The sequence below is a fragment of the Podarcis gaigeae genome (assembly GCF_964106915.1).
Source record: "Podarcis gaigeae genome assembly, chromosome: 7".
NCBI classification, from domain to species: Eukaryota; Metazoa; Chordata; class Lepidosauria; order Squamata; family Lacertidae; genus Podarcis; species Podarcis gaigeae.
The window spans coordinates 1,671,382-1,696,453 of NC_139683.1; the positions used below are offsets into that span (position 1 = coordinate 1,671,382).

A 25,072-nucleotide genomic window follows, 5' to 3' on the forward strand; every position below is an offset into this window, starting at 1 on the left:
TGGGCTCAGAAACCTACTGGGAGCCAATGTAGGTCTTTCAAGACCGGTGTTATGTGGTCTTGGCGGCCGCTCCCAGTCCCCAGTCTAGCTGCCACATTCTGGAATAATTGCAGTTTCCGAGTCACCTTCAAAGGTAGCCCCACACAGAGCGCATTGCAGTACAGTGGTACCTCGGGTTACAGACGCTTCAGGTTACAGACTCTGCTATCCCAGAAACAGTGCTTCAGGTTAAGAACTTTGCTTCAGGATGAGAACAGAAATCATGCTCCGGTGGCAGGCCCATTAGCTAAAGTGGTGCTTCAGGTTAAGAAAAGTTTCTGGTTAAGAACAGACCTCCGGAACGAATTAAGTTCTTAACCCGAGGTACCACTGTAGTCCAAGCGGGAGATAACTAAAGTAAGAGCTGTTTGTCGAAAAGGTGATGGCCTCTCCTTCCTTGGAGGTTGTTTTTTTTTAAAAAAAAAATATTTATTGAAATTTCAAAGATTATACATAGAAAAACAATAATAAAAGCAAAACACAAACACAAAAAATAACAAATATAAAAAATAAACAAAGTACAAAACTAAAAACTATTTAAAAACAAGTAAAGTTTCATTCCCTTATTTTCTTATAACTTACTTCCCCAACCACATCATACCTCCCCTTTTTGTATTCCAATTTCTAATTATTAATTCAGCAAATCCTCTCCCTTAATTTTCATTTAATTTTCAACCCTTCTTTTCTTTTTACTTAATCATTACAGCTGAAAAACCCCTTAATTTTCCAAACCAACATCATTCTAACATTCATTAATTTTGCAATATTTCCCAAGATAGTCCTTAAATTTCTTCCAATCTTCTTCCGCCGTCCCTTCCTTGGAGGTTTTTAAGCAAAGCTTGGGCGGCCATCTGCCACAGATGCTTTAGCTGAGATTCCTGCATTGCAGGGGCTTGGACTAGATGACCCCTGGAGTCCCTACAAGTTGATGGGTCTATTCTATGCTTCTCTGCAGGGCAGAATCCCTGAGGAGCAAAATGTCCCCAAGTCTCATGCATCAAATTGCAGAACTGCTTCCCTGCCCTGAGAAGCCCAGCCTGGCTCTCCCAGACCTAACTCAGCTGTTACAGCATCACACCTTTCGGACTACAACTCCCATCAGCCCCTGCGAGGTGGGCCTGACAGGAGTCGTCGCCCCAAACAGCTGGTTGGGGAAAGGCTGCGGAGGCTTCTCCCCCGGCGGAGGCTTCTGGGAAAGCGAGTCCAACGGGCGCTGGGGCGAGTTGGTCTTTTGTGCTGCCCCAGCAGCGCGTAGCCCCGCCCTCCGCGAGGGGCGATTGGCTGCTTCGGAGGGGCGTTCCCGGAGCCTTGTCCCGTCTCTGAGGCGAGCCGGCACAGGATTGGTGGGGAGAGGCTGCCCGTCCTACGTCGCGCCATTGACGGGCGGCGGGTCGCGACGCCCCGTGGCTGTGATTGGCCGGGCGTGTGGGCGAGGGGGCGGGCGGAGGAGCCGGGCGGGGGGAAGAAGGAGCGGAGCGGCCCAAGCAAGATGGCGGCGTCTGAGGCGGCCGAGGCGGGCCTGGGGACGGCGGGCTGAGCAGCCGCGGCCGAGCCAGAGCGCCATGTCGGGGCCTGACGAGCGCGAGCCCGGCGGCGGGGCGGCGGCCGGCGTGGTGGCGGCGGGCGCCGGGGGTCCTCTGGCGCTGGGGGAGGCGGCGGGGCCTGGCCCGGGGGGCGCCGAGGAGCCGGGCCCGCCGCTCGGGGCTGGGGGGGCGGGCGCGGGGGGAGGCGGCGGCGGCGGCGGCCTTGTCCGGCAGCCCGAGCCCGGCGGCGACCGCGACTCCGACGCGCCGCCCAAGAAGCGACTGAAGCTGCCGGGCGGAGCCGAGGGAGGCGGCGGCGGCGGCGGCGTCAAGCTGGAGGAGCGCCTCTACTCGGTCCTCTGCTGCACCGTGTGCCTCGACCTGCCCAAGGCCTCCGTCTACCAGGTGCGCCCTGCGTCCTCCTCCTACACGCGTGTACGGGTCCCCTTCCCACGTGCCGGGTTCCCCTCTCTCCGCAGTGGTGGCATTCCGAGGGGCTTGCATCCCGCTGAACCTTTTTGCCCCGGGGCGGGAAGGAAGGGCTACCTGGGGGCAGGTGTTCGTGTGAACGCGAAGGTAAGCGGGGATGCACAGGAACGCAGGCAGCGTTGACCTTGTCTTGAGCCAGGCCCCTACCTGGCTCAGTAGGGTCTCCACCCGGCTTTCCCAACCTCGGGGGTTCTTGGGACTATAACTCCCTAGCCAGCAGGACCCGGGGTCGGGGATGATGGGATATGTAGTCCAACAGCTTCTAGGGGCTCCTCACGGGGTCTCTGCCATGGGAGCATATTCACCCAGTGCTTTTCAAGCTGCACTGGCTCCCGGTGGAGTACAGGGTCAGATTTAAGGTGCTGCTTTTGACCTTTAAAGCCCTTCACAGCCTAGGACCCTCATACCTATGGGACCGCCTCTCCCGGTCTGCCCCACAGAGAGCCTCAAGGTATGGCAACACCCTAGTGGTCCCGGGCCCTAAGGACGTTAGATTAGCTTCAACCAGAGCCAGGGCCTTCTCAACACTGGCTCCGGCCAGACCAGGGCCCTGCAGGATCTGATCTCTTTCTGCAGGGCCTGTAAGACAGAGTTGTTCCACCTGGCCTTTGGCTTGGAGCCAGTTTGATTCCCTCCCTCCCTACCTCTCTTTTTCCTTTTCCTTCTCCTCCTGCGATGAGGCTACATTTTAATATTTTAATGTTCCATTATTTTAATGTTGTATTTTTTTTTTGTTTTTAAGTTGTAATCATTCATCTTGTTTTTATTATTGCTTGTAAGCCACTCTGAGCCCGGCCTTGGCTGGGGAGGGCGGGGTATAAATAAAAAATTATTATTATTATTATTAGGGACCTGAGGTTGGGAAACGCCTGGCAGGCAGCAAGGACTCTCTCCCAGCCTTACCTGCAGGTGCCATGGGGATTTGAACCCGCGACCTTTTGCATGCATGCTTGCAAGGCATGGGCTGCCAAGCTTTGGCCCATCATGAAATGGCCCATGTCAGTTGTGACTCCTGAGCCGCCCATCTCCTTTCGCTCGTTTCAAACTTGTAGTCTCCGCCGCCCTTGGGTTGGGTTAGGAGCTTTTCAAAATGAAGGGAGAAATGCAAGGAAATGCTTGAAATAGGGGAGGGGGGAGAGAAAACCACGCTTTAAAAAATGATGTTAAATCCGCGCTTTCTAAGGATCACCACTTAATAATGCAGGTGGGTTGTCTTCTAAGTTAAGGTGTTTAACTGATTATTCTTGCCGGACTGGTCAAATAGTGGTGTGGATCAGTCCCCTTCTCTTCCTCCCCCACCCTCTGCCCCTCCTTCAGTGCATATTATGGGCGGAATAGCCAATATCATGGCAGGTAAGTACAGAAGTAGGGAGGCAGTAACCACTTGAATCGGAGAGATGTGCTTGTGTCTTTTCTTGCGTTGTTCTTCCCACCTTCTTGCACAGAGTGAGTGTCCATCAGATAACGTACATACATTTCCCCCCTTCCCATTATGCTGTATTTCTGCAAGCCATGCTGGAGAAATCCCTAAAATAGAAACAATTATCTAGTTCCACAAATCAGACACGCCCACCTTGTTTTGCTTTGTCGGAGATCTCCATTTATCGAGCGTTTGGGCAGGGTCACCTCATACCTCTTCCTGTGTGCTGCTTGCTCCTGACTCATTAATTTAGCCTCTTGGGTGGCAGGTTTAGCTGCTGATCTTTCAACCTGTGGTATAACTTGTTCTGCTCATAATTGCTGCTCTGAGCTTCCTTTCCCCCTGTGTTTTGGAGGAAGGGTGGGATGTAAGCACAGTGGTACCTCGGGTTACAGACGCTTCTGGTTACAGACTCCGCTAACCCAGAAATATCACCTCAGGTTAAGAACTTTGCTTCAGGATGAGAACAGTAATTGTGTGGTGGCAGCACAGCAGCAGCGGGAGGCCCCATTAGCTAAAGTGGTACCTCAGGTTAAGAACAGTTTCAGGTTAAGAACGGACCTCCAGAACGAATTAAGTTCTTAACCCGAGGTACCACTAGGAGTGAGAGTTGTTGGGATGTAAATGGTGAACTAGGAGTGAACCGTTGTACAACTCCCCTCATCTACAGGGACTCCCTTTGCCCTGAGGTCAGGTTCAAGAAATCACCATCTCCTGACTCTGTTTTATGGTTCAAAGTGCTGGATGGGACTTCTCAGTGTGTTGATTCTTCTTGTTGCCACTGACTCTGCAAGTCTCATCAGCTGTGATTCCTTAAGATACTTTGCTTGCATATGATGAGAATTCCTCTCTGCTATCTTTATACCTAGTGAATGTGTGCATGAGTATTGGAAGGAGAGCAGCCTGACAGCTATAAAAGAGAGGCAGTCTCTTCTCTTTGGTGATCACTCGTAGCTGAGTAAGATTGTTTTCCATAAACACGGTTTTAATGAGTCTATAAGTGACTCATTAAAGCGTGGAGGCCAATTCTGGATCCACACATCCTTCCACAGTGGGGACATTGGTTTCTGGATGGGAGTTGATCACGGTGTGGATTTGCCAAGCGTGCCTTCCTCTTAGCACGTTTCTCTCTTGCGTCCTGCGTTTGAGTGTCTTCAAAGCCCATGACACCTTTGGTAAAGGCTGTTCTCCAACTGGAGCGCTCGCAGGCAAGTTTTTCCCAATTGTTGGTGTTTATACTACATTTTTTTTTTATTTGCCTTGAGACAGCCTTTAAAACTCTATTGTTGACCGCCAGCATTACGCTTTCCATTTCAAAGTTTGGAATAGAGTAGTTGCTTTGGAAGACGATCATCGGGCATCTGCACAGCATGACCAGTCCAACAAAGTTGATGTTTGAAGAATCATTGCTTCAACACTGGTGAGCTTTGCTTCTTCCAGTACACTGGCATTAGTTCGCCTGTCTTCCCAAGTTATGTGTAAATTTTTTCGGAGACACCGTTGATGGAATCTTTCAGGGAGTTGGAGATGGCATTTATAAGTGGTCCATGTTTCACAAGCATACAGTAAGGTTGGTGGTGATCCAGCGAGTGAGTAAGAGAGGCAGTAGAGACACATTAAGGGACAGTGGTGAGAAGATTGGGAAAGGTTCAGAGAACCTCATTTAGCCTACAGGTTCAGTGAATTTTACAGGGACTGGGTTCCTACTTTCCTATATGTATGAGAAAGATCTGCTTGTCTTTCTCTACAGAATTAGAGATACTTACTATCTTCACTTTTAAAACTGTGGCTTGCTTCTTCCTTTTCTTTTCTTTTCTTTTTCTTTTCTTCTCTTCTTCCTTTCTACCTACTTCCAAAGATATGCCAGACCAAGCCCCCACCTCCTGTACCTAAATGAGAACATCCAGACTATAACTTCCAAGTAGTTCCTCCCACCTTACAAATGCACAAAACTTTCAGAATTATCTGCAAGGTACTAAAATCATCTTAACAAAATTAAGCGTTGGCACTTATTTTCAAAGAAGTCAAGGGATGTTGTTGGACTTCTGATCAGAAATGGAGAGGCCAGAGAAGTTGTATGGACATTGTTAAAAGTCCCAGATCCTCTTGCTGGGGAGGAAGTCTGGTGTGTTGTTTTGGCTGACAGATGTGCCTTGCTGTTCTGACCAAGAGAATGCTCTGGGCTTCCTGAGCTCCATGCATAAATTCAGGTACTGCTACCAGATGATGCTTTTTGCCTCTCTGTTTTGGTAATGAAGAGCTCTGCAGTGTCCACCAAAGCTTGGAGAAACCCCCTTCCCTGTTTTGCAAAGATGTTCCCTTAAAGTGCTTGTTTAGCGCTTTCATTATCAGAACCTGCTTCGTTCCCCCCATTTTTGTGCTCCATTTAATTCCTGCAAACATTTTAGGGTAAAGAAGCCACAGATGACTCTTCAGGCAATCTGTGCAAACAAATCAACAATCAAATGGACTTATGTCCAGTTGTGCCTCTGTTGTTGGCTGTTCAGCTGCATGAAAGCCTCCTGTTCTCTCCCCTGCCCTCCCCCCCCAATGTTTGCACTTAATTGGTGCAGAACAAGGACTCGAACTTAGAGAAGCCAAGTGTGAACCAGAAGCATGGAACATGTGACTTGCAGCATGTGACTTGGCTTAGTTAAGTCCCTAAATGCAAAGGTCATCGCCTTGGTGATGTTACACTTTGGTGGTTGCGCCCTAATAATATCCGCGCAGTGTTCGCTGCCTCACTGTAGAATAAAGAGATGTCAGATGTGCCATCTCCATAATTCCTTGCTGAAAAACAGGGCAGGAATTGCATTTCATTTTTGGAAGAGCAGGATTAGTGATAGCTTTACCAGTTTGAAAACAAGCTCAAGATCCCAGGGAAGAAAAGCATCATTGTTGGTTGCAGCGCTATGAGGAGAAGCACACAGGCAATTAAAGTCTGGCAGGGACAATAATGGAAGCATTTTGTGTTAATACAGTATCTGTGTCTGGAGTCCAGTGGTTGTTGCAGTCATATGAGGCTCCATGATAATTGAGAAGCTTCAGCCGATACAGAATGCAGTTGCTCGTCTCAGATACTGAGAGATGTACATATAGTCAGCCTGTTCAGTTTGTTTCTGGACCCAGTTCAAGGTGCTGGTCTTGATCTTGAAAATCCGTGACCTTCAAAGGCTGTCTCTCCCCACATGACACATGCACAGACACCCCTGCTAGGTGAGATCTAATAAACACTCTGCTTACCATCCCAGCTCTGGCAGGTCAGGAGAAAGATGACTAGAAGCTGAATCTTAAAGTTTATGATCATGGTGCCAGAGTTGTGGCACTTTCAAAGCCGATCTACCAGCTGTCTTCTTGGAAGGACAGAGGCCGGGAGCCAGACTGTCCAATGACCATCAGCCACCTGCTAAAGTTAACTGGCCTTCACCAACCGCTGTGTGGGAAGGACTCTGTTGACTTATGTCTTGAATTTTTTAAGTCATTTATTTGTTTGTTTGTTTGTTTGTTTATGCATTTAGATGTTGTTTGTAAGCCACCTTCAAATATCCTGAAAGGCAGGACACAAATAATTATAATAAATTATGGAAAAGTTCCAGGACCCGCTGACCTATTATTCCTGATTTATGATGTCCATCTTTTATGTTGTTGTGTTTTTTTTTTTTTTTGTTAGTTCTGGTTGTTCTTTTTCAATTATTTGATGTTTGCAACTTTAGTAGAGGCTTTGTGTAAATATTTTATCTAAACTAAGAGTAATTGCCTTGTTTTGCCATTCTGTGGTTTGAGCCTCAGAACTAAGTGTCATAGATTTGTAAATAGTTGTTTCCACTCCTTTCCATACAACATTTTCCATACAGTTGGGGAAGCAAGTAAAAGCTGGTGTTCTCTTGCACACTGGGGGGATTGTAACCTAAGCAGCGAAGGATAGCGGCTGGTACAGAGGAAGGTGTTTAAGAAAGCATACTACTTGTGTTAAAGGTTGCAAAAGGAAGCAGGGTTCCTGGAAAGGTCAGTTCAAAGTTGTCTGTGGCTGCTCCAAGCCCAGGAATGTATTCTTGCAGCTTCATTTGAGAAGACTGGGGATGAGCTGTAGCTCAGTGGTAACAGTTCATGCAATAGGTTCCTCCCTCGCCTGTCTGAAACCCCTGGAGTCTTGTCTACTTCACAGTATAGATCTGGTTGCCCTCGAACAGAAGTCTTCAGCCTGTTCAGACCCAGGACCCATCTTTAGTCCAACCGTGCATTTAGGGAAGTCTCTTTTTAGCTGCTTGTTTACCATATATTTATATGCTGCTGTTGGGTGTTCCCACCTTAGAAGAAGTCGCAATGCAGCAGTGGGGCGTCCTGACCCACCAGGTGACAACCAGTGCCCAGATTGTTGAGCAATCAGAGCTGAGGAGAGGAAGAGGGTTTTACTGCAAAGCTCCTTCAAATTGTGCAAATTGTGCAACCTAGTTCAAAGGAAGCAGCTTAGAAACAGGAAGGGGCTATGCCCTGAGAGTGTAAACAGATTTGTTGCAGGATACAGTCCTGGCTGGTAGGTAGCCTTGAATGCTTTGAGTGTTCAGGCAAACTTGCCCTTCCCGAAGAGCTTCAGTGTCAGAAAGAATTGTGTAATAAGTGCCATTTATATAACTCATACTATGATGTGCAAATGCTTTGGAAGGTTGTTTTGTATTCACAGCAGTCCTGAGAGCTAGGTGGTTGCAAATAGAAATACAGTATGCAGATAATGGCATATTTTGCAGGCAACAGAACTGAGGCTGAGAGACTTGCCTATTATAGTCGAGTGTATCTGTTGATTCTTTCACTGAATAGGGGTTTGAGCCCCTGCCTATATGCTGCAGGAGCCTACCGATGTTGTCTAGACTCAGAAAAAGAGGCGAGAGGTTTCTTGAGTGCCTTCAGCTTAGGAAATGGCAGAAGCACTTCTACTGAGTTATTCCCTCCCCCAACTCAGGGTTTGCTACAGTAGTAAGCATAGGCCTTGGCAGCTGTGTGGGCTTGTTGAGAGGCTAGTTTGTCAGGACTGGGCGTTTCATGATCATATTGCATTCATCATTTTTCTCTGAAATGTTTCTAGGAATTCTGCCTGTCTGCCGCAGCTCTTGTGCTCTGCTCTGCTGCCAGGTAGATGGATTCAGGGTTTAGACTGAAAGGTCTCTCAGGCTGCCAGAAGCATCTGTAACCTTGCATGAGTGTCTGAAGGGAATATGTTTCCATAGACGAATGTAGTTAGCCTCTCCTTAACTTGACATGTTACTTTGATCAATCCAATTCTTGGCATGATGCATCTATCCTTCTTTGCTTGGAGTGTGTGTGTTTTATACCCCATTTTCCTGTCCCAGTTTGTTGTATACCCATGTCTTCCAGCTGCCACAGTCTCTTTTCAGGCCCACATGCGGTTGATTAGTAAATGAAGAGGAGCAGATAAAGGCAAGGGGCTCTCTAACAGATTTATTTATGCGACTTGCCTCCCTCCCCTTTCTCCAAGTAGCCTACAGCTGGCATTTTAGGCACTCTGTGTGGTAGGTTGGGCCAAGGGATAGTGACTTGTTGAAATCATCTGAGTGAAGTTTGAACCCGAGGTTTCCACACTGAAACCCCTGACTACACCTGGGTGGCCTAAACAGAGCTATTGTGTGCCCCTGCTTTCCCCCAGCCATACTGTGATGTCAGATCCTGCCTGGCTCTGTTAGTGATGCTGTCCCTGGTGACTTCATCCTGTTGAGAGGTTGTGCGCCTCTGCAGTATACTTGACCTTCTTTACTCTTGTCATTAGTAGCTGTTGCCCCAGAAACCCCATACCTATTGTCTAATGATTGCCTAGATTAAGGTTACCAGATTTTTTTCAATGAATCTGGGGACACTTTTCAACTCCAATGGATTTTGTATGGGGACTGATTTGTAAATCTGGGGACTGTCCCTGGGAAACGAGGATGTCGGGTAACCTTAGTCTAGATGCCTCTTTGAGAATCCTTGGATGAATGACATCATGCCCACCCTGCTAACTTAATGTAGTATACTGAATGAGGGTCAGTAAACGGAGACTCAGTCCACACTGTAGTCCAGCAACATCTGGAGGCCAATGGGGTCATTAGCCAACCCTGCTCTAAAGAATTAGGTTTATAGTTTGGGGGTGCTCTTGGACCTAGTACAGTGGTACCTCGGATTACATACGCTTCAGGTTACATACGCTTCAGGTTACAGACTCCGCTAACCCAGAAATAATACCTCGGGTTAAGAACTTTGCTTCAGGATGAAAACAGAAATCGTGCTCCGGCAGTGGGAGGCCCCATTAGCTAAAGTGGTGCTTCAGGTTAAGAACAGTTTCAGGTTAAGAACGGACCTCCGGAATGAATTAAGTATGTAACCAGAGGTACCACTGTACTCTTGCTGGATACATAGGTGGCCTTCTCTCATCGTCTTAGGGCTGTGGTTGATAGATCAGCTTGATAGAAACGGCGTTGCCACCATTACCCACATTCTGTCATCACCATTTTGGAATACTGCAATGCGTCATGCATGTGGCTGCCTTTAAAAAACCCTCCAGATGTTTCAGTTGGTTCAAAATAGGCATCATGATGGTTAATATTATGCTCTGTCATCTGCATTGGCTGACCATTCCTCGACCCATTTCATAATGCTGGTATTAAAGTAAAAAACAGGTTGTGGCCAAGGAGTGCCAGCCTCCGCCCATATATGCCCATGTGTACCATAATATCATCTTCTGAGGCCCTTTTCTGGATGATTCTGTCGGATGAAAACCTTTCTTAATTTCCCCAAGCTTTTTAGTTCTTCAGTTTTAAAAATGGGTTGCCTTTTTAAAAAAAGATCTTTGCAATACTGTTGGTTTTGCTTTGGCTTTATTCTGTGGCTGTTTTCACATGGTTTTATCCTTGTATTTTATGGTTCTATTCTGGGTGGCTAACCCATGACCCTTGATATATTGGTGGACTATCATTCCCATCATCCCTGACCATTGACCATGCTGATGGGAGCTGTAGACTGACAGCATTTGGAAGGTCCACTGTTTAACTGGGAGGGCTCCCAGTACATTTCCGAGCACAATTCAAAGTGTTGGTGTTGACCTTTAAAGCCCTAAATGGCCTCGGCCCAGTATACCTGAAGGAGTGTCTCCACCCCCATCATTCTGCCTGGATGCTGAGGTCCAGCGCCAAGGGCCTTCTGGCGGTTCCCTCCTTGCGAGAAGCAAAGCTACAGGGAACCAGGCAGAGGGCCTTTTCGGTAGTGGCACCCGCCGTATGGAACACCCTCCCACCAAATGTCAAAGAGATAAACAACTACTTGACATTCAGAAGACATCTTAAGGCACCCCTATTCAGGGAAGATTTTAATGTATGACATATTAGTGTATTTTTGGTCTCTGTGGAAGCCGCCCAGAGTGGCTGGGGAAACCCAGCCAGATGGGCGGGGTACAAATAATAAATTATTATTATTATTATTATTAACCTGTTTTGTGAACCACCCAGAGAGTGCCCTGCTATTTGGCAATGTAGAAATGGTGTTAGCAAATACATAAAGGCTTTGTTTACAGGTCACTTGTGAAATCTTTGCTACACCAGTGTTCCTGTTTAAGGCAGAGTGTGTGGCGATGTGTATATTTGGTGCCAAGGAGGATTTTGACTTATTGCTCTAGTTTCTCTCTCTTTGATGAATTCCTGGCCGATAGAGTCAGGGGAATTCATACTGGTCTTTAAATTGAGTGGAACATGGTTTTGTGAATATTCAGCCCCTCTGCACAGAGTTATTTATTTGTGTTTGTCCTGCAGGTGTTGTGCCTTCATTTTACTTCAGCCTACAGATCACTTGGTTTGGAGCAACTGCTTTGGGGTATTTTCTGTTATGCTGTTACCTACTTAGGAGAAATGGCTCCTCGTACAGGAGGCAGGTGGAGCCCTCCTTTCCTAACAGGAAAAGAAAAATCAAGTTTCTGTTCTGGGAGTGAGACAGTGATGGAGAGCTAACTGAATCTAGAGCGCATTTGAGGTTCCCCTTTATGGTGGTGGCAAAAATATATCTGTCACGAGTATATTAGTGGAATCTCATCCAGCAGAGCTGTTGCGTGGTGTCTTCAGGGTTAGCAGTGACCCTGGGCAGGCAGAGTTTACAATGCTTGCATGGTCTAAGCTATTTATTTTCTATCTGTGCTTGAAGAAGAGACCTGTAAATTGACCAGCAATGATACTGGGCCAGAGGGAGATGTCTGCTGAAGTTGCTCAGACTAAGGCAGTGTTCTTCAGTGTTGAGTCCCCAAATGTCAGTCTACAACTTGCATTATCCCCAGTAGTCAGGGATGAGGGCAGTTGTAGACTTAACAATGCCTTAGAGGTTTTCTTACAATCAAGTGGTATATAAATCCCAAAAGTAAGAAATATCTCCCAAGGGAGGGGGTATGGCTGAGGAAAATGCAGAGTTCAGGTATGTTTGCTTTTTATTTATTTTAATTTTTTTTAGTAATGTAAAAGGCATCACACACCTCTGATACCTCTGCACAAGTGCCAGCAGATGTTGATGAGTCTGAAGGAAGGCAGGCTAAAAGGAATAAAAAATGGAAGCAGTTGGCTGGGTGCTGGATTATTTTTGTCCCTTCCGTCCAGCTTTCGTGTATAACTGCACTTGTACTTGGCCTTGTATGTGGTTTATGAGACAAACTGGTGAAAGAGGCAGTGAAATGATGATCTATGGCTTTTCATGCCTCCCCCCACTCTTTATTGGCTGAGATTTATAGGTAGACGTAATCCCAACATTTGGACTCCACCATCCTAGCTTGTAGGTGCTGTTACTGACAGCCGCTTCCTGTGTTGGTGCTAAAGTATAATTGCTCTGTTTTTCTTTAATTAGGGTTATGAAGCACCATGTGGTGTTTTGAGTGAGAATAAACGGGAAAAACCAGGCTCTTGTTTCCCGAGCCGCCTGCCACCTCCTCCTCATGAGGACTTGGAAAGACAGGTCTGTTAAATGCAGGGCACAATTGTGCTTCCGAGGCCAAAGCCTTGTTTATTAAAAGCCCTATAAAGGGATGATTCAGTGATGTTCTTTTGGTTGCTATCCTTCACCTGGTTTTGCATTAGGGCAGAAAAGTAAATATAGTGATGTTTGTGCATTAGCATTGCTGTGATATGAAAATAGCATAAAGTAGTGACTGAGTAAAAGGAGCACCTTGGAAGAAAAGATTGTATATCAATCCGGTACATTAAATAGATTATTGCCTAGACTCACCGTAGTGGTTTGCAAACCTGCCCTCAAATTCTGAGTAGTGGGATTTTATCCATGTGCACAAACTCATCAGGCTCAGATTGGAAACTGCTAAATATGTATGTAGTAAGCAGTAGTAGAATACAGCCTCTTCTAGAATTGTCTCAACCTCCTGTAGGTAGGTCTCTTACAGCACAGTACTGTTCACATTCACTCAGAAATAAGTCTCATGGTCTCACTGTGGTTTCATCCTAAAGAAGCGTGTCTTTGGATTGCAGCTGAAGTGTAGGGTGGTCTATGCAGATCACTTTTCTTCTTTGAGAAAGGTCTGTATCTGAATGAATGGGAGGATAAACACACTTGAGATGGGGCTCTTTAAGTTGGCAAGAAATTAAGGAAGGTGGATAAAAGAGGCACCTCTGTTATCGAATGTTCTGCACTTGACTAGATGACTCCCAGCTGTATATTTGGTGACTTTAAGTAAACTGTACCTGTTGAGACTGATTGCCTGAGGACAGCAGGCTTGCCTAGCCTGAATGTATTTGGCCGATTGGAAGGCACAACTATTTTTGGACAGCGTTGTACAGTCTTTCTCACCTCATTTGCAGCTTACAAAATAACCTTCAGGTCCCTGAGTTGTGTGGTGGGCTGAGAACATGGTCCTCCGCATGTTTGAAAGGGATGCTTCTCGGGTTCTTGCTCTGGAACACTTTACGAATGGACCTCCTTGAGCTTGCAGAGTGGCTGGGTCTGAAGCAAGTATGCTGGCCTTGGGCCATGATTGCCTACATAGAGAGGACAACTGCATTCTAAGTCATTTCCATCCCTGCTCTTTTTCTCACTAGAGGTGAGGAATGCAATGAAGGGGCTTCTTGAGCAAATAAAAATTAAGTGTAGAGAATTGAATTTTTTTTGAATGGGGAACTGTTTAGAAGAGGAGAAGAAGAAGAGTTTGGATTTGATATCCCGCTTTATCACTACCTTAAGGAGTCTCAAAGCGGCTAACAATCTCCTTTCCCTTTCTCCCCCACAACAAACACTCTGTGAGGTGAGTGGGGCTGTGAGACTTCAGAGAAGTGTGACTGGCCCAAGGTCACCCAGCAGCTGCATGTGAAGGAGCAGGGAAGCGAACCCGGTTCACCAGATTATGAGTCCACTTCTCTTAACCACTACACCACACTGGGAAGTTTTTAATGTTTAATGCTGTATTGTGTTTTTAATATTCAATTGGGAGCCACCCAGAGTGGCTGGGGAAACCCAGCCAGCTAGGCGGGATATAAATAATAAATTATTAGTAGTAGTATTAGTAGCATTAGTATGTAGGCAAGGAAGAATGGAAGTATAAATGACATAAGCTAGGTCAAACTCAAGCATGACACAGGGATTGAGTGAATCTTCTGCAATTCTAGAAAACCTCTGAAGTTCTGGTTTTCCTTTTTCTCGCAGTGTACAAACGGTCACTTAATGTGCGCTGGGTGCTTCATCCACCTGCTGGCAGATGCCCGGCTGAAAGAGGAGCAAGCCACTTGCCCGAATTGTCGCTGTGAGATCAGCAAGAGCCTCTGCTGCCGAAATCTTGCCGTAGAGAAAGCAGTGAGCGAGCTACCGTCGGAGTGCGGCTTCTGCATGCGTCAGTTTCCTCGCTCTCTTTTGGAGAGGCATCAGAAAGAAGAATGCCAGGACAGGTAAAGGGCTCTTCTTGCCATTTAGCAAAGAGTTGCTGTTGAATCCAAGGCAGTTTGCTATGATGGTATGGGATGGGCAGGAATGGTGCCGACAGGAAAAAGGGGCACTCCCTCTAGTCGTCAGCGAAGTTGGGGTTCTGTGCTTAATATGTATTGTACAAATCTTTTGCAGGAACACTCTTGGTGTGTGTGGGTGTGGGTGTGTGCGTGGGTGTGTGCGTGTGGGTGTGCACACGCTACCCATCTTCCGGTTCCATAGAAAACTGTAGGGTAGTGATGAAGATGATGATGATGAGCATTTATGTCGCTTACTACATAAAATGCCTCAAAGCAACTTACAGTTATAAATGCATGCAGAATACAAAAAAATTAAAATAAGATCAAAAAGATGAAAGAACATTAAAGATTAAAAGTGTTCATACTTCAATAACACCAAAAGGAAGACTCCTACCCTGCCCAACTGTAAGATGAAAGCCAATACAAGGCTTAGGGTATCATCATACCAGAGGGCCCCAATTAAAAGCCAAATGCCAGGGTAAATAGGCAATGTCTTTGTTCATGATGGTTTCTCCAGTTTTGAAATGGACCCACAGGTACAAAAAGGCTGGCAGCCCATGATTTAGGGTGCCAGAGCAGGTGGTATAAAGACCAGCGGCCTTGCCTTGGCCACGGGGGCGAGAGGAATGGTAATGTAATGAGATGACTTAAAATGTCTGGTCTTGTTCTTCAGTGATGAAACATTTTATTTGTGTCCTATCGACAAGCGCTTTCCTGGCGATGAAGGCACAGCTTTTCTGTTCTGATACCTGTGCTGGGAAGCTGTGGTCAGTGCAGTGCAGCTGTCCTGGGGGAGAAAAAGGGGTCTGGTAGTTTGTGAATCTTTCATATCAAGGGTTGGAATTCCAGGGTCCTTTCCTTTGTGTGTCATTTTTTGGGACTACTTTTTGCCCTGAGCGTTGCTGCGCAGTGTGCCACCCCACCTCCATCCGCCCTGGCATCCTACTCGAAACAGCTGCTCATTTGAGTTTTGCCCTCCTTTCCGCCTGTAGAGTTACTCGGTGCAAGTACAAGCGGATTGGGTGCCCCTGGCAAGGCCCTTTCCACGAGCTGACCGTACACGAGGCAGAGTGCACACACCCAACAAAGACGGGGAATGAGCTGATGGAGATTCTGGATGAAATGGACCAAACGCATAAAAAGGAGATGCAGCTGTACAACAGCATATTTGGCCTGCTCAGCTTCGAGAAGATTGGCTATACAGGTAATTGCTGGGATTTGATCAGGCTATAGATAAAAAGAGCTTTTGTGATTGATGCTGGGTTGCCTTTTCCTTGCTTTTTTTCCCCCTTGGCACATTAGTGCCATTTGCCTATTGATAGTCGTGTTTCTCTTATGCAACATTTATTAATTTGTTTTCATTAAATAAACATTCAGCAACTGTTCCTCTAGATCAGAAGAGCGAGACTTTGCTGATCAGACAGGGCTACAGCACAAAATGTCTGCCCCAGGAAACCTCCTTGTCCACTTGAGAGTTCAGGTTTAAGGGTGAACCTCTGTGTGTGTGTGTGTGTGTGTGTGTGTGTGTGTGTGTGTGAAATGTTTTACTTGATGCTGAGGGCCTGGGAAGAAAAGTGACCGTGTGTGTGTGTGTGTGTGTGTGTGTGTGTGTGTTTGTGTGTCACAAGCTGCACGGTCTGTGCACAGCTTCTGGTCCCTGAGCCACGCGCTCAGAGGCTATCTTCTTGAGCAGAACTGACTGCTTCTTTGGCATTCTTCTTTGCTGATTATTCCACTGTGCAGCATTGATGTCGCGTGGAAGAAGGACCTTTCATAGCTCCAGGTAAGGCGTTGTAGTTGCATTTGTGGGGCTGATGAGCCAGGTCTCAGACTAAGGCCTAAAACCAGTGTTGGTTCTGCTGCTTTGTATGGGGTTGGGGACAGTGGGCGGGGGGACGGGGACGGGACAGTGTTTTAATATTGATTGCCCTTTGTCAGTCATCCAGTTTGGTTGGGAATTTGGTGTATTAATATCCATGTTACTTAGGTTGTAAACTCTACATGAAATCTATTCTTTGCGAAATGAAGTATTATTGCACCTTCCAGCTTAAGTTTTGATTACTATTCAGAGAGTTGGTTGTTCATGTGGTTGCTATACATATTTTGAAAACTTTGGGAGTTTTCCATCCAACCCCTTTTCCAAAGAGGTTGAAACATTGTCCTCCTTTCCTGATGTGGAGCCCTTTCCTGGTTTTCTTGACCTAGCAGCAAAGTGTTTTCCCCCATAAGTGGGGGAACCATAAAGGTAAATCTTCAAGGTTAGGGAGGAAGCTGTCATTTTATCCTGATAGAACTAAACTGCTTTTCCAGGTAAGCCTCTGACTCCGTTGGTATGACTCCTGAAGTAGTCTTGGCAACATGTTCAGCATAATGTGTGGAAAAATCACTGTTTATTGATTGGGGGTGGGAAAATAGATACTGAAACCTCCTTTGTTTTGCTGTAAATGTTCACCTTTCCTGCAGAGAGGACCTGAATGAGTTCACCCTGTTGTCTCCAGTCCTGAGAAGTAGTGGATTTTCTCTGTTGCCCCAGGAAGTGCTGCAACCTGCAAAGAGGATTTTGCTTGTCTTGGCTAAGTTAGAAAAGGTGCTTGGAGCTTGAAAAAGCAAAGCGACAATAAGAGTCCTGGTGAACTTGGGATGTGTAGCAAGGTGGCCAGATGCCTCCCTCCTGAGAAGTTCCTTGTTGTCCGGGCAAAGCAGCCGGAATTGAGGGTGGCAGATAGTTCAGTTGGACACCCTGGTGGTGCCAGATCTGAGAACCGCAAGGAAACGGCTCTACTGAAGAGCTAGGCAGTGCCCGCGTGGCAGTGCTGAGGGCAAGGGTGGTGGGTTCAACCTGCACAGGTTGAGAGCTGGCTGCTGAGGGTAGCGCTCACCTGCCCAGTGTCCTTGAACGCTGCGCAGCCTCCGCCCATGAGAGAAGAGGGGTGGAGATCTTCCTCTGCCTTAGAAAAGAGGCGGCCTCTGTCCAGAGAGGCTGTCGCTGCTTGACACGGAGAGATCAAAAGTGCTGAGTCGGGCTGATTGTGTGGCTTGAATAACTCCATCACCTCCTTTGTCCAGGTGTTGCTGCCGTTCCCCGGAAACACCGAAGAATGCAAAAATGTACACAGAGGTTCCCTGTCCCTGAGTTTCTGTGAGATTCCATGGGTTTTGTACACCAAAGACTTTTAAAACACTGAGCCAACAATCTTGATATACTTGAACAAAACACAGCACTTCGTTGCACTGTGGACTCTGCTGGAGAAGGGTTTTAAGAGACTGACACTGGACTTGTGCTAAATTGGATAGAGCTTTCAATGATTCAGTGTACTGTTCTCTGTCTTTCATGTATCTAACCCCAGGATTTTCTGCACTGTGTGAAAACCTGAAGGCTTTCTTCTTCACCCACCCCACTCCCTGTTTCTTGGTTTGCATTGTGGTGATACCTAACTGTGCCATCTACAGATCTGTATCGTTAATGCCAATAAAATAAAGGTGCTGTGTTACATGAACTGCATTGTCTGACTTGGTTTTTATGCACCCGTATGTTGTTATGGACACTCATAATGAATCTGGAACCAGCTGCCTTTCCCCTACAATTCTGAATGGCGCATGAGTTGGCTTCGCTGCCTGTCAGTGGCCCAAGAATTCTTAATCGGGTACTTGAAGAGGCCTCCAGTGTGGTAAAGGGTCTGGCCTTAGACCTAAAGTCTGAATTTTAGAGCTGTGATGTGATTGTGCACCACAAGCCGCTGCTGGTGGCCTCTTGAGGAAATGCTCCTTATTCAGTGGGGCAGCATCGTGCAATGAATGGAGGGCAAGACCAGAAGACTTGAAGATGCTTCGGTGATAGCACCTTCCATGTCCTGCGATAAACGAACATGGAGCAGAAATCCTCTTGCTTCCAGACGCCTCCCATCCTGGAGTGGTGATTTTTGGATTGGTTACTTCTGACGCTCCCGCAGGGTTCCTTCAGGCAGTGTGGCTCCAGACAGACAGCTTTGTAGTAACAGTGGTTGCATTGTTCACATTTGAGCTTCCCTGCCACTTCTCTCCCTCCCTCCCTCCTCCCTCCCCCTGCAAACTTAAGCAATGATGAAACTGTGTAGTGGTTTTTTAAGTGTTAAAATGCATTGATGTTTTATCTCATTTTCTCCTCTTCCCTACTCCCCTCCCCTCCAAGAAGCCAAGTTGCTTCTCCCCCTAACTAGCTCTGAATGGCTACTCTCACCCTTGTTGTCTCCTTACGTCCTGGCAGAGAAGGCCCCTCACAGTAGCTACAGGTAACTTGAGCTTTGTTTTTTTCTGCTGCCAACTTCTCTGGTTTAACTGTGTGTCTCCTTTCTTCCACACACCCCCAACCCCCTTCTTCTCGCTCTCTTGCAGAGGTTCAGTTCCGTCCTTACCGAACAGATGACTTCATCACCCGCCTCTACTACGAGACTCCGCGGTTCACGGTGCTGAACCAGACCTGGGTATTGAAGGCTCGAGTTAACGACTCGGAACGAAACCCTAACTTGTCGTGCAAGCGGACTCTCTCCTTCCAGCTCATTCTCAAGAGCAAGATCAACTCGCCCATGGAGTGCTCGTTCCTGCTGCTCAAAGGACCTTACGATGACGTGAAAATCAACCCTGTGATCTATCACTTTGTCTTTACCAACGAGAACAACGAAACGGACTACGTGCCGCTCCCCATCATAGACTCTGTGGAATGTAACAAATTGCTGGCAGCCAAGAACATCAACCTGCGTCTCTTTATATTCCAGATACAGAAGTAAGCGTAGAGCAAAGCTTGGCTTTTCCAGGAGTGACCGAGAGAGAGAATGAGAGGGCGAGAGAGAAAAAGCGTGCACCACTGAACCAGAGTTACCTCGAACGGCTGCCTCGACCCCTTTATGATTCCACAGTTATTTGATTATTTTAAAGAGAACATTTTGCATGTGTGGTATACAACAGCTTTGAGCGGCCGCTACCTTCCTCGTCTCTCTCTCCATCTCTGCCAGGAACAGGCGACTGGGGAACCGGCTCGGTGCAGGGTACTGACGAGGCTTGAGAGCGCCAAGCTGGCAACCACCAATCAATACATTGTGAAAAGGCTGCATCTGTGTCATGATTGTGTGTGATCTCCACAATGTAGTGTCAGGGCGGTTGGGTGGCGGTGTTAAGGTCCTTCACTGTGTCCTTCTGACCTGGTGGGGAGACATTCTGGCTTGAATAATAGTAGCAAGAATTGGGTAGAATCTGGAAGTGGTGGGTTCTGTCTTCGATTTACTGGAATAAAACAAATGGGAGATTCTCCTATAACCAAGTCATCTTCAGAGACCCCCACTCCCTGCCAGGCAAGGGGCTTTTTGCCAGGCTCCTTCTAAGTGGGCTAAAATGCCACATTCTAACAAGTTCTGTAGAGAGGGGAGATAATAGTGTACTGGGTGCTTTGTGGCATGAATGAGTAGCGGGCTCACCAATCTTGCATTTGTGTATCAGTAATTCAAATCATCCCCCCCCCTCCCAGCTTTTTCCGTACGGTTGAGCTGTTGGCTGGTGAAGAAGCGTTTGAAATGAAGTCAGGATTAATAGAAGGTTAATGATGACAAATGGAAAAGTTGCTGGCTCTTCCTTTCTGGCAGGAAGTAGCATCCTCAACATGGCTTGAATTGCACTTCGCGAGGAGAGAATCCACAGAGGTCCCGGCGTTGCCCTGTTCCTTCTGTTCCACCCCAGTCCCCCCACCATCAGGCTTGAGATCTTGACAGACTAGATAGGAACCTACATAGAACTGACCCAAATCAGTGCAGGCTTCTCGGAATGCAGGGTGATTTATTCTGTCTGTTTTGGGAACTTTCCCAATACTTTGAAAAAAAAATCTTTCTTTCTTTCTTGTGCAAATGAGTTAACAGGCTCTTCTAGTAATTATGCAATTTTACAATGTGATTTTATGTATGTAATATATATATATATAGATATATGGATGAGGATAGCGTGGCCGTTCACCAAATTTCAACGAGATCTACAGGGATATTTTGCTTGATGCTCTTAAACATATTTTTAACTGGGGTGGGGGGAATTGGTGGTGGATGAAGACTGTATCATGAGGAAGTAATAGGTTACGTTGCACATCCAAGATGATTTTCTTCCCTCTCCTTTTGACTCCTTCCCCCTCATCCTCATGCCATTTTTTTTATTTAAAGGAAGCTACTTTTGGTGGCAATGTATGCTTTATATGGACTAATTGGATCAGGTATGTTTTTTAAAACATGAGAATTTGCTGCTGGTGTTGTCCTCCTTGGGACTTATTGCTGTTAAAAGGGTAGCAAAGCAGTCCCCATCCCCCCCCCCCCCAGTTTTAATGTCCGCCTTTCTCCCTTCAGCCTCCTGGTCATAGTGATGGCAGGTGATAGTCAAAGAAGCGTTTTTAGAAATGTGGGGAATTAGTCTGCGATGTCCCAGGAGTAGGCTGGTCTGTTGTCACTGTGAACCACCAAGCTATGTGCGGCCCACCAGCTGCACACTGTGCCATGCCAGGTATGTAGACACCCGTCTTGTGTTTGTCCTGGCAGGGCAGCAAATGCTCCTGGTGACTGCCTGGGTCACATTCATTTTAGCAGGCCACATGCTCTTGGGAGTCCCAGAGTAGGAGAATGTCTTAGCATGTGTTTAGAAAAAGCAAAGTGCCCAGGGATAACGGGAATTGAAGGTTGGCAAGCTGTTTAGCAGGATGTTCCAGCTGATGGCATCTTAAACTGTTCAGCAAAGGAGTTGCCCCATATTATATCAGTCCTGTCTGATGGGAATGTGAAGGCAGAATTTCTTTCCTGAGCAGCATGGGTGAGATATATGGAATATCTGAAACAGTTGTGAGCTTCAGAGGAAGAGCTTTTCAGACATGCATACAGCTGTGGCTTGTTTGTTTGTTTTAGCTGGTGATTAGGAATTACTGACCAACTAGGCAGGGTTTTGTTTTTGTTTTACCAGTTGAGGGTTGCCAAAGCCAAAATTATGTCTCTCTTGCCCTAAGGTGTTCTAATTGCAAGGACTCTGAACCAGGAACTAGTTCTTAAGATCTCCACAAAGCAGGCTGCATGCTAAAGCCCCCCCTCCAGGCAACTTCTTGTAATGGGCGCTTTTGAGAATTGGCAGCCTGGAAGATCAGCCTTTGAAATGGTCTGTGAAGGGCAGCGTACTTGCTCAAAACACTTGGCACAAGACTGCCCCTTAGATGCCTGTGTGTGCATGCAACTGTCTTCCTTGTATTTGGGAATGCAAACCAGCACTGAGCACTTTCTCAGGTATTTGGAACGAAGAGGCTGTCTCTGGGCTCAAGTGCAGAACATGTGGATCGAGGAAGCTTGCAGCTTGTCCTGACGTGGATGGCAGGGAACTAAAGCTCATGGATCCTTTTATTGTGGAGCAGATTTCAAGACTGCAACCTCTAAATAATAGCCAGAATTTGCACATCACTTAATCCTTAAACTGGAGCAGGTCTAGACTTGAAATAGTTCTTCCCTACTTTACTCGTGTACTGTGGTTGCTCTGGAAATAAATGCACACACCCAAAGTTTTATTTGTAGAAGGAGCTTATGTATACACTCATGCAGAGGTTAGAAATCTGCTCGTCATGCTTCCAGGGACTGGCTTCAGCATTAACCGTAACTTATGAGTAGAAGTGATATACTAGGAAAGCCTGCCTTTGCTGCAGCCTGTCTCTGGAAGGCCATAGGAAAGCTCAGACCTCATCCTCATGTAGATTGAAAAGGCAACATCAGTTCCCACAGAGTCTAGCAATGGAAAATAAAAGTGCTGATGATGCCTATGTCCAGAACTTCCCAGACCCTGATGTTTGGCATGCGGTCATGTAACTTAGATGCAAGAGCATCTTTGGGAGTAGCTCTTACCGGTTGGATGTTGGAAGAGCTACCGTGGTAGTTAGGAGGTAGGTGTTCTTAGCAGGACTTCAGACCCCTCTCATAAGAAACGGAACACAATCCTGGGGATGGGAAGAGAAGGAAGATGAGATTGTGAACCATCTTGTCCAATAGGCAGTACTGTACCTCTCTCTCGAGAGATGGAAGTTTCTGGAGGAACACCAGTGGAAAGAGGGGGTTTGCTTGGCATCCCACTTGGGTGTGGGAAGCGAAATGGGCTTGATCCTTGAGATTCAGAACATGGCAAACTGAGTGGAGCCTCTCCCTCTCCCTCCCTTTGGATCCTACCAGAGAACACCTGTCAATATTTTCAGAATGCACTTGAGAGATTGGTCCTCCCATAGGATGCTATTCAAATTTGTTTTACTTTGGAGCAGACCTGTTTCAATTAATGGGTCTAACCTAGTTATGTTCTTTAATTTCAGTGGGTCTATTCTAAAACTTAGTTGAATGCTACCCATGGAGTCTTTCATGTGTGGACTTTTCCTTCTGGGTCATCTGTATGTCTCCTGTTGCTGCTTTTTTTTTAAAAAAAAAAGGAGACCTTTTGCTCTAGTTAGGAGTAGAGGAGACAGAGTTGGCTACTGACGACTGGAGCGAAGGTCTAGAGGAATTTGTGATGTCGTAACTTTGAATGAAGTGCAGTTGAATTGTGCTGCAAACAAGCTGTAGCCTGGCGGTTGTACCTCTCGGCTCCTTTCCAGAGTTGGGGTTTCTTGGGTGTGAGTTCTCCCATCCAGACACTTCAATACATTTGGCACCTACCTCCTAAAAAGAGACCAGCTGCCACATTCTTCCTTCCCCAGCAGATTCCTCTTCTAAGACATTTAGTGGCTGATCATCTCAGTCTAGCCAGTGGCTAGACATCATTTCCCTTTATCCTGTATAATTGAAGGCAGTTCTTCCCCCTCCCAACAGTTATTGCAAGAATCTATTATCTATTTGCCAAGCTTCTGACTTCTCCAGTATTTCTGGGAGGGAGGGGGCAATGTGTCGGAACAGCAGTGGCTCATGGGACAGAAGGGACCCTCCTTGTTTCTTGAGAGGCTGTTGTTTAGGCATGATCACATCGTGGCAGTGGTTAATTCTCCCCGAGAGCCAAGTGAGGGATGGAATTGGCTGCAGAGCTCTCCCTCCCTCCCTGAAATGAAGAGAGCAACTGTGGCCACCCCAAGAATCTGTATGTAGTGAAGGACAAGCACTTTGAAAGTGGAAGCTGAGGAAGTCTTCCCAGGGCTTGACATGAGAAGCATGTTAAGACTTTCTGATCTTCTGCTGGGAACCATTTGTGTGATTGGGGGTCCTCCTTGGACATATCTCCCTGCCAGGCTTGCCACTGCCAGCATTTTTGCTTCCCTGCTTTCATTCTCATCCTCCCTGCCTCACACCACCACCACCTCCTCTTCCTCCTCCTGGGTTGCCCTGTCCTCACTACGGGACTCTGTCAAACTTCTACTTGGTAGCTGAGCCTTATCTGTCTAGTTCTGTGCTAGACGCCTAAAGATTGTAGCATGCTTATCCATGCCAGGGCCTGAAGGACTGGCAGACCACAAACCTCCTTACAGTATTCACTGTGGGTAATTTATTTAACTAGCGAATGTAGAATTAAAATAATTTAAAAGAAAACTAATGGTTTGTTTGCAAGATGGTATGTCCGTTGTACTTGGCCTGATTTTTCATTATTTGTGTTCCTGTTGATCTTTTCTTCTTCTTTTTTGTGGAGAAAGAGAGAGAGAGAGAGAGAGAGAGAGAGAGAGAGAGAGAGAGAGAGAAAGAAAGAGGGGTTCTCTGTTGGACCTTGGAATCCAACTGGAAGCTCCGGCTTGAAACCAGAAGAAAGTGGGAAGGGCAGTGTCAGTCTCCAGGCGCTTGTATAACGGAAGGCTGCCACTTCTGTCATCACCCCCTCCATCTCTCCACCCTGCAGGCTGGCCAAGGAGATGTGGGACAGGGGGCTGCAGCTGCTCCAGCGTAACAGCTTTGGGGGCACCTGGCCATAAGCTTCTGCCGCTGCCGCCCGTCCCACCTTGTGTCTTCCCCATTTTTGCGAGCACTACACATGATACCGAAATGGCATTTTAAAAAATGAGGGACGGTTTTAAATGTTGTTGGGAATGATTTCTTTTGTTCCTTTATCTGGTCTGCGTTTGTTTGAAGTTTCTGTATGTAATGTAGTTTAAACAAAACAAAACAAAAAAAAGTATTGCCAACCCATGGCTGTCTGTGTATGTGTGTGTGCTTTACCCAAGCGTGACTTCTTTACCAAGGCGGAACTCGGGACTGGGGTGAGTACGGTCCCTTCCAAAGGGTGAACAGGGGCCTGTGCTGATTGCATGTGGCATGCAGCTCATAATCCCGAAGCTGAACCACCATTGGGAAAAGCTCTCACTATCTGGAAATAGATTTTCTGAACTCCTGCTCACTGAAAAGGCTGGCGGTGTAAGCAGAACGTTAGACCACAGTTGCCCACACCAAATGGGCAGCAGTTTCTGCAGCAATTCCCCCTGAGGCCTCTTTCCCCACCCCAAACGCTTCACCTTCAGCACCTCAATACTTCGTCTCAAGTATTTCAGCACAAAAGTAGCCAGCATCCTTTTACCCCTCCCTCTTTTCAATCGCAGCATTAAAATTTATACAAGGAAGGGTTGTGTGCTATGCCAAATGCCCTGTTTCTGCCCTCTATAATGGAGGGTGCCTTCATGCAGAGAGGAATGCAGTAGTCTAGCCAGGAAGTTG

General features: G+C 46.8%; 1 protein-coding gene across 2 annotated transcripts; it reads left to right on the forward strand.

Annotated features, from left to right (window-relative positions):
• Window positions 1-1,508: 1,508 nt before the first annotated feature.
• Window positions 1,509-24,550, forward strand: ZFTRAF1 (zinc finger TRAF-type containing 1). 2 transcript variants are annotated; one of them, XR_014566790.1, is made up of 5 exons: window positions 1,509-1,967; window positions 14,134-14,372; window positions 15,422-15,633; window positions 18,801-24,053; window positions 24,090-24,550. XR_014566790.1 is itself a non-coding variant. In XM_083749295.1 (4 exons), the coding sequence occupies exons 1-4, from the start codon at window positions 1,602-1,604 to the stop codon at window positions 19,190-19,192; spliced, it is 1,209 nt and encodes a 402-aa protein (XP_083605421.1). In that variant the 5' UTR covers window positions 1,509-1,601; the 3' UTR covers window positions 19,193-24,550. The 2 variants fall into 2 exon arrangements, 1 of the variants encoding a protein (XP_083605421.1); XM_083749295.1 differs by having other exon boundaries at window positions 18,801-24,550.
• Window positions 24,551-25,072: the final 522 nt, after the last annotated feature.